The sequence below is a fragment of the Sturnus vulgaris genome, unplaced genomic scaffold (assembly GCF_052056855.1).
Source record: "Sturnus vulgaris isolate bStuVul1 unplaced genomic scaffold, bStuVul1.hap1 Scaffold_195, whole genome shotgun sequence".
In the NCBI taxonomy this organism is placed as follows: Eukaryota; Metazoa; Chordata; class Aves; order Passeriformes; family Sturnidae; genus Sturnus; species Sturnus vulgaris.
This window is the reverse complement of record NW_028276170.1, coordinates 5,865,772-5,880,606: the sequence shown is the minus strand read 5'-3', so window position 1 is coordinate 5,880,606 and position 14,835 is coordinate 5,865,772. Positions and strand designations below refer to the sequence as shown.

At 54.9% G+C, this 14,835-nt stretch overlaps 2 protein-coding genes across 6 annotated transcripts in view; both read left to right on the top strand.

Moving 5' to 3' along the window:
• The window catches only part of LOC148218027 (uncharacterized), a 775,474-nt gene that overhangs the window by 54,232 nt on the left and 706,407 nt on the right, over nt 1-14,835 (top strand). The gene's annotated exons all lie outside the window — the stretch shown is intronic.
• On the top strand, nt 871-9,688 carry LOC148218030 (class I histocompatibility antigen, F10 alpha chain-like). Of its 5 annotated transcripts, none has more exons than XM_088158144.1 (8): nt 871-2,755; nt 6,394-6,657; nt 6,913-7,188; nt 7,379-7,651; nt 7,743-7,850; nt 7,947-7,982; nt 8,102-8,133; nt 9,228-9,688. In XM_088158144.1, exons 1-7 carry the CDS (start codon nt 2,281-2,283, stop codon nt 8,125-8,127), a joined length of 1,458 nt encoding a protein of 485 aa, XP_088014270.1. In that variant the 5' UTR covers nt 871-2,280; the 3' UTR covers nt 8,128-8,133; nt 9,228-9,688. The 5 variants fall into 5 exon arrangements, 2 of the variants coding, with proteins under 2 accessions (XP_088014270.1, XP_088014269.1); XM_088158143.1 differs by having other exon boundaries at nt 9,214-9,688; XR_015800614.1 differs by having other exon boundaries at nt 7,743-7,982.

Sequence of the window (14,835 nt, the reverse complement as noted above, 5' to 3'; positions counted from 1 at the left end):
ATAAAGCATAAGCAAAACCAACCAGGGATACGGGGAGTGGCTCCCATTCCTCACGAACCAAAGCATCAAGGCCAAAAATCCTATTTATATACTATATGCTACAGAAGTTTCTAGAAAACTCCTCCTAGTTTCTGTTCCTAAAATCTACATCACTATGTTGTATGGTGTATGTTCTACTAATGGGTTAGGGGGTCTCTCAGCCTTTTGAGGGTCTTATTTCTGATGAAGGCTCATCATCTTCATCAGTGTCCGCTGTGTGACCTGCAGGTAGTGCATGCCCACTGTGTGACTGAGCAGATGTTTTCCATAACAAGACTTGAATTAAATCCCATGCTTGGAATCGTCCCATTTTGGCCCATTTCCAGGTCAAAACTCTATTTCTAGATGCTGCTTATCAGACAGACCTACGTCCTTCTACTATTCGCTTCCAACATCCTCCTTCGACTCCCAACATCTGGAAGATGTCCTTTGTCCTGTCTCACCCATCTCCCCCCTCACTCTGTAACAATTATCTTCTATTGATCTAAATACAATTTTGCTAATATAACTACAATTAGCACGAATCACATTTATCACAATAATAAATTCAATTAATTTCCCCAAGTCAGGTGTATTGACCAGTGATTAAACTCTCCCCGCCCTTATCAAGACCCTCGAGCCTTTCCTTATGTGTTCTGTTCCCTGCGCAGTGTGAGGAGGGAAGAGACAGAGAGGTTTTGGCCTCTCTCAGTCATCCCGTGCTCCGGCCGGGGCTCCTACAGAGGCTGCAGGTGGGTCCCGTCTCCATCCTGGACTCACCCCGAGCTCCCGGCGGCGCCAGGGCCCCCCTCAGGTGACGTTTCCGAGAAATGGCGGAGCTCGGGGAAAGGCAGGGGGAGTCCGTGCCGTGTGCAGAGCCCGCCCCTCGCTGCGATTGGCTGATTCTGCCGTCATTCCTCGTTCTCGCGCTCTGATTGGGCAGAGCGGGGACAAGCCCCACCCCAGTGCCGCAGGCGAGGCGCCCCTGGCGCAGCAAAGGCGCCATTTCCGCAGCGTCTGTGCGGGTCCGGCAGCGGCCGCGGCGGAGCGCGGAGGCGGCCCCAGCGCAGCGTCCCTAGGACGGGGCAGACACCTGTGTACTACCCTCAGGAACCGGGACGAGCCAGCGCTGCTCCGGCACCGGCTCCTGCCGAGGCCCCAGCGGGAAGGAGACCGCGGGCAGCCGCTCCCGCAGCGCCCTCAGCCCAGCGCCAACAGGGGCCGGCACCGGCACAACCAACCCGCCAGAGCCCCCTGCCGCCCCCTCGGCCCGCAGCGAGCCCCGAGCCCCCGCACAACCGAGCGCGGCTCCCACCTGCGCTGGGGCCGCCTCCGAGCTCCGCCGCCGCCTCCCCGGTGGTTCCCAGTCACCCCCTATATGATCCCGATCATTGCCAGTATGTTCCAAATCACTCCAGGTAGGATCCCAATTGCCCCAAACATAGCCCAAGTGGCTCCCAGTCATTCCCAGTATGGTTCCTTTCACTCTCAGTCCCTCTCAGTAAGAGTTCAGTGTGGCCCCAGTCATTTTCAGTATGAACCCAGTCACACCTTCTGTGATGCCATTTGCCCCCGCTGTGGCCCCAGTGGTATCCAGTATAAATCCAGTCACCCCAGTATGATCCCAGTAACTCCCAGATACTCCCACTATGAGTCCGATTTGATCCCTGTCACTTCCAGTATGATCCCAGTTACTCCCAGTACTATGCTAGTCACTGGCAGTGTGACACTGTCAGTCCCAGTATGACCCCAGCCTGGGACAGCTGCTCTCAGTATGATCCCAGTTACAACTGCATTATTCCAGTTTGTCTTATTCACCCCTACTACAGATCTGATCATTCCCAGCATGATTCCAGTAAATTCCAAGATGATTCAAACCACTAGTAGTCTCTCCCAGTGTATCTCACTTGTCCCCTGCATGCTCCCAGTAGCCCTCAGTGTGGTCCCAGTATATCCCAGTGTGATCCCTAGTGCCCCAGTTCTGCTCCCAGTGAGTTCTTGTCCCAGTCCTGGTGTACCTCGGTGTCCCAGTCTGTCCCAGTCCCTTCCCAGCAGCCGCCCTGCCCCATTCCTGGGCACTGGGACTCCCCTGCACCCCCTTTCCCGGGAATCTTTCTCTGCCAGCCCCTGGATCTCCTGTTTCCGTCACCCCGGGGACCCCCAGAGCCCCATTCCCGGCCAGCCCAGGGCACCTCACCCCCAGGCCTCCTTTTCCTGGGAAACCCGAACTGGGCACGGGGCTCTCCAGCTGCTCTGGGATGTATGATCACCCAAAGGAAAGGGAGAGAACAGGAGAGGGAGAGAAAGAAGGAGATTGGGAATCAGAGATCGGGGTCACAGCGCCCAGTCCTGCTCCGCCAGGGGTGGGATCAGCACCCGCAGGAAAAATTGGATCGCGGTGCTCCCCCCGCTCCGGGCCGAACCCGGCGGGTTCCGGGCAGAGTTCGAGCGCAGGGTCCGGGAGCGCAGCACAGCCCGGCCCGGGGGTCCCGCAGTGCGCGGCTGTGTAGGGTCCCAGGTGGATCTCTGAGGGATCCAGAGGTGTCCCAGGAGCGGATCCAGGTGAATTTCCTGGAATTCCCCCTTTTCCCCTCCTTCCCGCGCTCCCTCGGGCACTTTCACTTTCGCATCTCTCGAGCGGCGCCACAGCTGCGACCGGGGACGGCAGCGATGGCTCCAGCGCTGGGTCTGGGGCTGCTCTTGGGGCTTCTGGGGGGCCCGGGGGGCGCGACAAAAGGTGAGTGAGACCCTCCGAAACCGGGACCCCCCTGAATCGCAATTCCTGGGCACCAGGATCCCCCTAAATTTCCATTTTCGGGCACCGGGAGCCCCCTAAAACTCCGTTCTCGGGCACGAGATCCCCCGGAATCCCCATTTTAGGTCGTGTGACCCCCAAAAATCCCCTTCCCCAGCACCGGGACCCACCTGTACCTCCTTCCCCAGGACAGGGACACCCCGTAGCCCCTCTTCTGGCACGGAGATCCCCTTGAACCCCAATTTCTGGTCACCGGCACCCCTTGAACCCCCATTTTCGGTAACCAGAACCCCCTTGAGCCCTGAATTCCGGGAAGGAAACTCCCCCTTAACACGCATTCCCCAGCACTGGAACCCCTGAACCCTCGGTTTTGGTTACGGGGACTCCCCCGTACTCCCTTCCCCAGCACCGGGACCCCCCTGCACCCCTATACCCGGGACTGGGATCCCCCCGCACCCCCTGCAGTGCCCTGGGAGCCCCCTGCACTCCCATTCCCAGATCCGCCCTTTTCCTCGGCTTTTGGACCCCCAGATCTCCCAAATTTCTGCGTCTCCCCATTTCTCCATTCCCGGCGTTTCCTGGAACGGGGTTCCAGGGGGTCCCCCGGGGTCCTAGGGGGTCTCAGCGGGGATCCAGTGGGATCCAGATGAATTCCCTGGAATTCCCCTTTACTCCCATCTCGTTTTCGCATCTCCCAAATTGCGTCCCCAGGATCCGCCCGCCTCTCCCTGCCCCAGCTCACCCTTTTCCGTGACCCAGGGACCCCCTGGACCCCCATTCTTGTGCACAGGGACTCCTGGATCCCCCATCCCGCCTCTCCCAGTCCCTTCCTTGAAACTTGGACCCTTCCTGAATCTACCAGTTCTGCTCCTGACCCTTGGACGCCCCCAGACCCCCCAGTCTCTGCGTCCACCCCAGTTCTCCATCCCCTGCTCGTCCTGCGGGGGGTCCTGGGAGGTCCCAGGGGGAATTCAGGAGAATTCCCAAGTTTTTCTTTGTCCCCTCCTCGCGTTCCCCCAATCACTTTCGCGTCTCCCAAGCTGCGGCTTCGGGATCCGCCCGGGAACCGGTGACCGTCCCCGGCACCGGGACCCTCCTGAACCCCCGTTGCTGGGAACGGGGACCCCCCTGCACTTCCATTTCCTGACAAACCTGCCCTTCCTGGGCACAGAGACTCCCCTTGAACGTTCTTTTCGGGGCACCAGGAACCCCCTGTACTCCCTTCCAAGTCCTGAAAACCCCTGCACCCCCTTGTCTTGCACCTGTAACCCCCCTGAACCCCCATTCCCGGGCACGGAAACCTCCCTGAACCCCCATTTCTGGGAACCAGGACCCCTCTGAACCTCCATTTTCAGGCACCAGGACCTCTTGAACCCCAGAAGCCGGGAAGGGAACCCCCTGAACCCCATTCCTGGGAACCCGCACCCCCTGAACCCCCATTCCGCTGCACCAGGACCCTTCCAGCCCTCTATTCCTGTGAACGGGAACCCCCGTGCACCCCCTTCCCCAGCACCAGATCCCCCCACGCCCTTATTTGGCACCAGGACCACCCTGAACCCCGATTTACCGGCACGGGAACTCCCCTGAACCCCCATTCCTGCGCACGGGGACGGCCCTGAATCTTCATTTCGGAGGAACCGGGACCACCTTCCCCAGTTCCGGGACCCCCTGAACCCCCATATTCAGGACCGGAACCCCTCTGAACCCCCAGTTCTGGTGCATCGGGACCCCCATGTATCCCCTTATCCAGCACTGGCACCCAGCTGAGCCCCCTTATCCGGCACCAATGCCCCCCGCACCCCCTTTCCAGACCCTCTCCCTCTCGGAGACCCCAGCCCCCCTTTTCCTTGTCCTCGGGACCCCCTGGACCCCCATTCCTGCCTTTCCCAGCTCCCGCCCTCCACTTTCCTCAACCCGTGCAACCCCTTTCCTGGGCACAGGGACCCCCTGGACCCCCCATTGCCTTCACCCCTCTTTCCTTCACCCCAGGACCCCCTAAACCCCTATTCCTGGGCATGGGGACCCTTCCTGCAGCCCTTTATTCGGTACTGAGACCCCCTCCTGAACCTCCTTCACGTCTACTGGGACCCCCTGCATCCCCTTCTCGGGCATCCCGCCCCTCCCAGACTCCAGACCCGCGTTTTTCCTTCACCTTTGCACCCCCAGATCTCCCAAATTTCTGTGTCTCCCCTGTTCTGGGGGGGTTTCAGGGGGTCCCAGGTGGGTCTCAGAGGGCTCCAGGGGGGTCGCAGCGGAGATCCAGAGGAATTCTCTGGAATTCCCCCGTCCCCTCCCCCCGCCGCGCTCCCTCGGTCTCTTTCGCTTCCGCGTCCCAACCTGAGAGACCGGGATCTACCCGGCGACCGATGATGTCACAGAACAATCGCGTTACCATTGGTGGAAAGGAAATAGCAGCGCCAATGGCGGGGCCGGAGGCGGCTCTGGGGGCGGGGCCGGGCGGGCCTGCGGCGGAACAGCGCGATGGGTCCAGTGCTGGGTCTGGGGCTGCTCCTGGGGCTCCTGGGGGATCTGGGGTGTGCGACGAAAGGTGAGTGAGACTCCCCGAAACCGCGACCCCCCTGAACATTCATTTCCAGGCACCGGGAACCCCCTAAACCTTCATTCCCAGGCATGGGGAGCCCTCCATAGCCCCATTTTGAGTCCTGTGACCCTCCCATCCCCTTCCCTATCACCAGGACCCCCCTGAACCCCCATTCCTAGGCACGGGGGACCCCCCTGGACCCCCATTCCTGGGCACTGGGACCCCCTTGAGCGCCAATTACCGGGCACCAGGACCTCCCTGTATCCCCTTCCCCAGCACCGCAAAACCCCTGCACCCCCTTATCTGCCATTGGGACCCCACTCATTTCCCGTTCTTTGACATCCAGATCCCTTTGAACCTCGAATCGCAGCACGGGAACCCCCCTGAACCCCCATTCCTGGGCACTGGGACACCCGTGAATCTCCATTTCCGGGCCTGGGACCCCCCTGCACCCCCTTTTCGTGCATCCCGCTTTTCCCAGACCCCAGTCCCGCCCTTTGGACCCCCCGGACTTCCCAACTTTCTGTGTCCCCCCCGTTTTCCACTCCCGCCGCTTCCCGAAACGGGGTCCCAGAGAGTCCCGGGCATCCCAGGGGTCTCAGGGGGGTCGCAGCTGGGATCCAATGGGATCCAGATGAACTCCCTGGAATTTTCCCTTTCCCCTCGTCCCCTCCCCAACCGCATCCCCTCGGTCTCTTTCCCGTCTCCCAGGCTGATCCTTCGGGATCCACTCGCCTCTCCCAGCCCCAGACCCCTTTTCCAATGACCCTGCGACCCCATGGACCCCCATTCCTGCTTTTCTCAGCCCCCCTTTTCCTCTGCATCAAGGGCCCCCGAGCCCCCCATTCCAGTTATCCTGGGTCTCCCCACCTTGTGACCCCTCTTTCCTGGGCACCTTTCCTGGAACCCCCATCCCACCTCTCCCACTCCTTGTATCCCCCTTTCCTTGGCACTGGGAGTCCCCTGAGCCCCCATTGCTGGACATTGGGACCCCATGCACCCCCTTTCCATCTCTCCCAGTTCCCCTTTCATTGATCCATAACTCTCTCAACGCTCCCAAATCTCCGTGTCCCCCCAGTTCTCTACTCCCTGCATTTCCTGCACGTGGCCGTGTCGGAGCCCAGCCCAGGGATCCCCCAGTACATGGTCACGGGGTTTGTGGATGGGATCCCCTTCGAGCGCTACGACAGCGAGCGGGGCCGGGCGGTGCCACTGACACAGTGGATGGAGGATGGAGCCGAGCCGGGATATTGGGATAGGAAGACCCAGAACTACGTGAAGGACCAGGATGTGGATGCCTGGAACCTGGATACACTACGGGACCGGTACAACCAGAGCAGAGGTGAGTGGGGGGATCCATGGGGCTGGAATAGGATCGCTGGGGCTTGATTGTGGATTCACAGGGCGCCAAGGGGATGAGATGGGGATCCATTAGGCTGGTATGGATATCTTGTGATCCATGGGTTGGGATGTGGATCCATGGGGCTGGGATGAGGCTCTGTGGGTCTCCATCAGATTCTGGGGCTCCATCGGGCTGGAATGGGGCTCTGGGACTGGGACATAATTCCATGGGTCTCTGTGGGTACAATCCCCTCAGGTCTCCACACCGTACAGTGGCTTTATGGCTGTGAACTTGTATCCGATGGGAGTGTCCGTGGATTCTATCGGAGTGGCTATGACGGGGGGGAATTTGTCTCCTTTGACCTGGGATCCAGGAGATTCGTGGCGGCCGACAGCGCTGCTGAGATCACCAGGAGGCGCTGGGAACGTGAAGAGAACGAGGCTGAGGAGTGGACAAATTACCTGGGGCAAGAATGCCCAGAATGGCTCCAGAAATACGTCAGATACGGGCAGAAGGAGCTGGACCACAAAGGTGGGAGCAGAATTCCTGTGGGAATGTGGGATTTGGGAACAGAGGACTTGGGAATGCAGTAATTCCAGTGGGAATTCCATGGGCAGATCTCACCCCTGTCCCATTCAAGTGGCAATTCCATGGGAAGATCTCACCCCCATCCCATTCCCATGGAATCCCATGGATGTCTCTCACCGTTATCCCATTCCAGAGCCCCCTGATGTCCATGTGTCTGGAAAAGAGGAACACGGGACGCTGATCTTGTCCTGCCACGCGTACGGATTCTACCCCAGCTCCATCGCAGTCAACTGGATGAAGGGGGATGAAATCTGGGATCAGGAGACAGAGTGGGGCGGGATCGTTCCCAACAGCGACGGCACCTTCCACACCTGGGCCAGGATCGAGGCGCAGCCGGAGGAGCGGGAGCAGTACCGGTGCCGGGTGGAGCATCCCGGAATGTTGGAGCCTGGGATCTACGCTTGGGGTGAGGCTGGGAATGTGGAATGTGGGAATTGGGAATTTGGAATGCCCAAATGGGGATTCCCCCCCCCTGCTCACCATCCCTCGTTTCCCAGAGCCGACAGCTGGCAGGAATCTCACTGTGGTGGTCGCTGTGTCCATCATCGCTGCCGTCCTCATCCTCATTGTCCTCATTGGATTCATTGTCTGGAAGCGCCAATCCGGTAACACAGGATGGGGGTCGGGAAGGGGCATGGATCCACCTGGCACTGTTCTGGGAATCCTGTGCCACCAACGCTGATCCTTCTGTTTCTCCACAGGGAGGAGGGACAGGAATGAATACAGCATGGCAGCCAGTGAGTACCAGTGGTGGATCCAGCTCTGGATCCCCTCTGTGCAGATCTCAGGATGGATCCTGGGGTTAATCCTGGTGTGTGATCAGTGCTAGAATCTCATGGATCTTCTCTTTCTGCAGGAAATGATGTGGGAACAACAGCTTGACCACAGGTATGGAGCGGGATGAGGGTGGGATTCCAGAGAGGGATCGGGGCAGGATTGGACTGATTGGGATCAGGGAGGGATTCTGGATCAGAGCAGGGGTCCAGGGCAGGATCAGATGGAATTGTGGAGTGGGATCACAGCTGGATTCTGGAGCGGGATCAGCTGGGATGGATGGGGCAGGATTGGTGCAGGGTGGATGGGGCAGGATTTGTGTGAGATGGATGGGGCAGGATTGGTTGGAATTCCAGAGAGGGATTGGGACAGGATGGGTGGGGCGGGATTACGTGGAATGGATGGAACAGGATTGGTGTGGGATGGATGAAGTGGGATCAGGGAGGTGTTCCAGAGCAGGATCAGTTGGATGGATGGAGCAAGTTTGAGGCAGGATCAGGTGGAATTCCGGAGCAGCTCCCGCTCTCCATGGGCTCCAGCAAGGTCCATCCTGCGGGATGGGGACAGGGACAGGGTGACACCATGACCCTCTCTCATCCCGGCAGGAATCACTGCCTGAGCAGTCCCCAGAGCTGGATCCAGCCCCTTCCTGTGGTAGTCGATTTGGCTGAGATGGACTGGGATTTAGCCCAAATTCCCTATAAAGAAAGCACAAATTTAAGACCTTGGGAGGCAGGCTGTTAAAAAGCAAGGCCTTAGACATTAGGTCTGGTCCCTGCCCTGCAGATGCAGAGGCTTTAGCCTAAAACCATGGGATTTGTAAGGACATGTCAGGCATGCCTAGGCACGTCCCTAATTCTCATTTGTCTTTGGACCTTTGCCCTCGGGTATCCCTGTGTATATCCCTCCCCCTGGTCTTTGGATGCAGCCTCTCAGATCACATGTTCACAGATGGATTAAAAGGGTATCACAGGCACCATCATTCCCATCCCGCTTATTATTATTATCATTATTATTATTATTATTATTATTATTATTATTAGCCACGCTGTAACCCGGTCAGGCTGGTGAAGTTGCCACAAAGGGAAGAACCCCCATTGCATTACAACAGGCAGCCATATCAGATTCCATGTGTTCCAGGTTAAATTCACATGAAGGGGAAACTGGATTTACAGAGATATCTAATGGCTTTAGGTTCCACGTTGCAGAAGCTCCAGAATTACATCCTGCTATCCAGACCCATAGGACTGGACACACCTGCACATCCCTTCCAGCCTGGACACTGGGTCTATGTGAAGTGGTGGGACAGTGATCCTCTGCAAGCCAAGTGGAGAGGACCATTCCAAGTCCTGCCGACCACCCTCACCTCAGTCAAAGTTGCTGGCAAAGGACCCTGCATTCACTGCTCCAGAGTTAAGGGTTCTGCTCCTGAAACAACTGAAAATACAGAGACTGATGCAGATGAAAACATGTTTTAAATTATTCCTCTTCTGTGCCTAAAGAACTGTTTGTAATAATCAGGATTCGTCTTTGCATGATAGCCAACTGTGCAAGACATTACTACTGTTAGATATTTACTGTTAGATATTTATATATTATTAGATATTTATCTGTTGTTAGATGTTTACTGTTGTTTGATATTTATCTATTAGATATTTATTTACTGTTAGATATTTACTGTTGTTACATATTTATCTATTTATTGGGGGTTAGGTTTCTTTTCTTTTGTTCCTTCTTACCTATAGAATTTTTCCCATGAATTGCTAGAAAATTCTAACTGCAGCTACTTGTTGGTGCTTTAGAAAACAAAAGGTTGGCCTGGCCCAGGTAAAAAGGAGGGCGGGGGTGGGCAGCTACTCAAGGCTTTGGGTTTTGGAAGACACGTTTGGAGCTGCTCTTGCTCAAGGAGAGGAAATCCCCATGACCCAGCACAGAGCTGCTGCTCCTTCTCCTCTGGGGTGAGGCTCTGCTCGTAAGAGCAGCCACTGACCTAAGGCCTTATTAACCCCTTCCTCACTAAAAGAGGCACCGATCACCCTCTGCTCACACCCAGCTGCCGCTGCCCGCTGCTCCTTCAGCGCTGCTCTGAGTTTCTCTGCGCTGAAGCCCCGCCCTGCCCTGCCCTGCTGGGACGTCCTGCAGTTCCAACTCCTGCCGAAAAATTGCCTGATACATCTCGTCCACCAGCCCAACATCTTTTGTTCATTCCTGCTGTTCTAGATTAGTGCTTTTCAGTCCTGCAGGGGCACTGGGATTGACTGCCCCAGAGCTTTGAGAAGCAAATCCTCTCCTCCATCCTTTCCCATCTCGGCCAGAAATGCTGTCACAGGCTCCCTGGTTCTGTTTGTTATTAATTCCATAGTTGTTGTTTTCTTGCCTTGTTATACATACCAGTAAGAAACGGTTATTCCTATCTCATATCTTCGATTAAAACCCCCTTAATTTCAAAATTATAATAATTCAGAGGGAGGGGGTTTACATTCTCCAGTCCGAGGGAGAGTCCTGCCTTCCCTAGCAAACACATGTCTTTCAAACTGAAAGAAATTTTGGTGCCCAACATTCTCTGCGGAGAACTTTGTTTGTGTTTCCAGGCCAATGGCGGCTCGGGCCCGGGCCCGTTCCAGGGCTGTTCCTCATCTCCGCCTTTGCCCTCCCACAGCCCGGGGGGCCCTGAGAGCGCGGGCCGAGGCTGGGCCGTGTGCAGAGCCCGGCCCTCGCTGCCATTGGCTGATTGTGCCAATGTCACTCCTGGTTGTCGCGCGCTGATTGGGCAGAGCAGCAAAGGCGCCATTGTGGCAGCGTCTGTGCGGGCCCGGCAGCGGCGGCAGCGGCCGGAGCCCGGGGAGGCGGCGGCGGAGCTCGGAGGCGGCCCCAGCGCAGGTGGGAGCCGCGCTCGGTTGTGCGGGGGCTCGGGGCTCGCTACGGGCCGAGGGGGCGGCAGGGGGCTCTGGCGGGTTGGTTGTGCCGGTGCCGGCCCGTGTTGGCGCTGGGCCGAGGGCGCTGCGGGAGCGGCTGCCCGCGGTCTCCTTCCCGCTGGGGCCTCGGCAGGAGCCGGTGCCGGAGCAGCGCTGGCTCGTCCCGGTTGCTGTGGGTGGCACAGAGGTGTCTGCCCTGTGCCCGGGGCTGTGCGGGAAAATTCCCGTGCCCAGAGGTTTGTGTGCATAAAGGAGACAGAGGAGTCCTGTAAAAGTGACTTTATTGATGAACAAAGGGAGAGGCCATGCGGCATTTGCCATGCGGTCTCTCCAGTTGTAGTACGCAGCCTCCTTTTTATTCTCATTTTCCCGGCTGCATTCCCCCTCTCCCTTTCGCCACCGACTGAGGTACTTTGAAGGCTCAGACTTCCCGATCCGACTACTGCATGTCCTCGTTAATGTGCACCTCTCCTTTTGTATAACATCCGATATTCATGGCTTTGTTAAGTGTTTCTCCTTCTCGAAGGTCAGGCACTGAGCAGGATCTTGGCTGAGCAGCTGTCTCTGGAAATTAGTAACAGTTTCTGAAAACGATGGTTTCTCCCATTACTTCCTTTTATACAAATCCCTGGCCCTATATCCAGGCATATTCATCTTACTCCTCTCAAATCCTTTTCTTATTTTCTCAGTAATTATCTTTACTGACTTTAATGTCCATTGGCTTAGTCTTTTTTCCTGGATCCTCTTTGGTTTGGGATTATTCTCAGTGACCTCACTGCCTGTCCTTTTGTAGCCGTTTCTGGATCATGAGGCCTGGCTGCCACCTGCATCCCCTTGCTCACCTGCTGAATGAGCTGCACTCAGCAAGGTGTCGTGCATGGTAAAAAGATGAGAGTTGCTGCAGCACATCAGAGGAGGAACTGCATTCGTTTAACCCATGGCGCCCCAAAAACTTGTCTAATTCTCATCCTTTCTACATTTCTACCAGAATATGAGCTACTTTCTACTTTCATTTGTTATCTATTTCACCAGTTTTCCGTTATTATCTGTTTGCAAATAGCTGTTTGAATAATCTAATTTTCCACAAATGTCACCTTCATCTTTGGCGTGGTTTGGTTGTCATGAAGGTCAGGAGCTGGGTCTGTCTGCTTCATTATTATTTCGAGGACATCTTGTAATCTAATGTTGTAGTACAAATGAGAAATGGGTACTTATCCCCAGCAGTGTTAATCTGCGTTTCTAAAGCTCTTCTGACTGCCTGGAACCAAAGGTTCTCTTCCAGAGCAGGCATTGCGTGACTCACATGTGGCCCCCCACAATCTGCTTTTTACTTGATATCTTTAGTGTTAGAGAGTCAAGGCATTACTTGATTCTGGGCAGGATGTGCAACAGAAATCATTTCATCCACACATAATTGCCTGAGTGTGCAGAGAAAATCATTCCATGACATGTGAGTTTTACTAGATTTTTCCAGAACTTTTTACAGTCTAAACCCTTTGCAATCCACTGGTTTAGTGTTCATTGCTTCTAAGTTGGGTAGTTCTTAATAATTGGTATCCTATTGGCCCCGTATTACTTTGATGTTAATGAGGTCCTCACTCCTGGGTTTCCTTCTGAGCCTTTTCCAGACCAGGTGTCTCAATCTATGCCGGGGGCAGTGTCTGGGGTGGGTGTTCCTCGATGATTGCTGATGTTTCGTTGATGTTTTGTTGATGTTTGTTCTCTTTGTGGGTATCTTGTGGGCTATTCCCAGTCTGTTGAGATGTTAAACTCATCTATGTTGAGTGGTGGAACATTCCTCAAACTGAATCATAGTTTTAAAGACTTCAGGTTTTTGCTAAGGTTAGAAGTAGTTTCCATGACCAAGATGTAAGTTAAGTAGGTAAACGGTAGGTTAATAATTACTAGATGCTTAGGTAAGAGCTAAATTGGTATAATTATCTGCTATTATAAATTTACATACAGAAGAATGTAAAATAATAAACCCTTATTCACGAGGCATGAAGCCTTGGATCATGCCAGAGGGTCACTGAGACCTGATGAAGACTCTCCTGACTTCATCCTTTGAGACCACTGACCCATTTCGAGAGCACCGACCCAATTCAAGAGAAGAACTGCCACGCATCAAGGACGAATGGGCTCATTTTAATATGGGATGGGGATGGGAGGTGCTGGGGTTATGCACATGTATTGTATGTAAGATCTTGGGCAATAAATAGAGAGCAAAGAACCTTGCCACCCACCAGTGAATAAACATAGCACTTTCTAACTTTAAATAGTTAGAGGGGCTATGTCCATGATTATACTGGGTTTTTTTAATTATTCAAAACAATCTCTTTAAAATTCCTTTCCCCAGTGCAAAGGCACATGAAGCCTGAGTAGAGAAAAGAGATTTTTTAAAAATTTAATCTAGGTATATTTTCCGACCATGGAATCCCCGGCAGCCCAGTGTGTGAGTGTAACTGAGGGGCAGAGTGGAATTGTGCCGTTGTCTTCCCCAGCAGCTGTGGCAGTGCAGGCACAGAAAGCAGCGAAGCTCCAGCAGTGGCAGCAAGGATTGGCCCCAGTGTGTGGAGATGCCAAAGGAGGGTGCCCAGGCAGAGGATTTCAGCAGAGGATCTGTGGGCAGGCCCAGGGGCTTGGCCCGATGTGGAGCCCTGGCTGCTGCTGCGTTGCCTTCAGTGCAGGGTCAGTGGTGCCCTCCCATGCTGCTCCTGCAGCCGGGAAGTCCAAATTCCTTTGGCATGGCCCTATTCAACATCCACATCCCATTCCAATTTCTTTTCTGACTCGGGTAGAGCCATGGCTGTGGCATCAATCACTTTGTTTTTTCATTTTGTCAAGTTTTGTTCTTTTTCTTATGTCCATATAATAATACTAGGGCTGTCTGGGGTTAAAAAGTCGTACAATATTCGGGCTGGAACAGAGAATCCTCAATGCAGGTTCTGCAAATCCCTATTAATCCTCAGAATTGTCCCAGCTGCTTTTTAGTGCTGGGTAATATTGCTTCTGAGATTCCCTGGTCCCTCCCTGGGTTAATACACCACAAACCTTGAGTCAAAATATGTCCCAAATCTTTTACTTTTTTCTCCACCATTTCCTCTTTTTTTTTTCAAATACTCAAAGATGCTTTTTAGCTGGAACATTCAGCCATTTCACAGAGGCTTCTTCTACCACTTCTTGTCCTCCTGATTGGGGAAAGTCATCCACATCCTGCATTAACCCAATCCCTGGGGGTGGGGTAAATTCTTGTGATATTTTCTGCTAGGCTTGTCCCAATAAGGCTGGTGCTTCCATGCATCCCTGCAGAAGGACCGTCCATGTCTTTTCCATTTTCCCTTCTACCTCTTGTTCCCACTCAAAGGCAAAATCCAGTTTACCAGCCTGTGTAAGTGGGCATCCCCAGAAAGCATCTTTGCCATCAAGGACTGAATGGTGGCAGTGTGAGGAGGTCACCTGGTTGAAGATGGTGTAAGGATGTGAGAGCCCCTGGGTGCTGGGGCCCCCTTGGGCCCTGGGGTTCATCCCTCAGGGGCTGTAGAAACTCTGCCATGGCCTTTGCCTTCCCCTTGGCCTTTTCCTCATCCCTTCTTGCATTCCCCTGCTGTGCCTTTGTGACCAAGTGCTCCAGGGGCTTCTTCTGCCCCTCCTGCAGCCCCCTCAGTGCCTGGGGGTGCTCATCCTCTGACAGCTGCTGAGCTTTCTGCTAAATCATTCCTTTCTGCACTGACCCAAAGGAAGTCCTTAAAAGCTAATCTGGATCCTTGCAGGTCCAATGCCCATTTCGCAGCTGTTCCTTCGTGCTGCTCCTTGTGCTGTGGCTGCCGTGGCCAGCCCGTATCCCAGAGCCGGTGCCTGTCCTGCCGCAGTGTCCAAACGCGGCCCCCCCGGCGGGCAGGGC

Bases quoted from the DNA above. Each gene is read 5' to 3' on its own strand.
- LOC148218030 (XM_088158144.1), top strand. From the start codon at position 2,281: ATGATCACCCAAAGGAAAGGGAGAGAACAGGAGAGGGAGAGAAAGAAG. The intron at 2,756-6,393 runs GTGAGTGAGACC...GTGTCCCCCCAG, and splicing joins CCCGGGGGGCGCGACAAAAG to TTCTCTACTCCCTGCATTTC. The intron at 7,189-7,378 runs GTGGGAGCAGAA...ATCCCATTCCAG, and splicing joins GAAGGAGCTGGACCACAAAG to AGCCCCCTGATGTCCATGTG.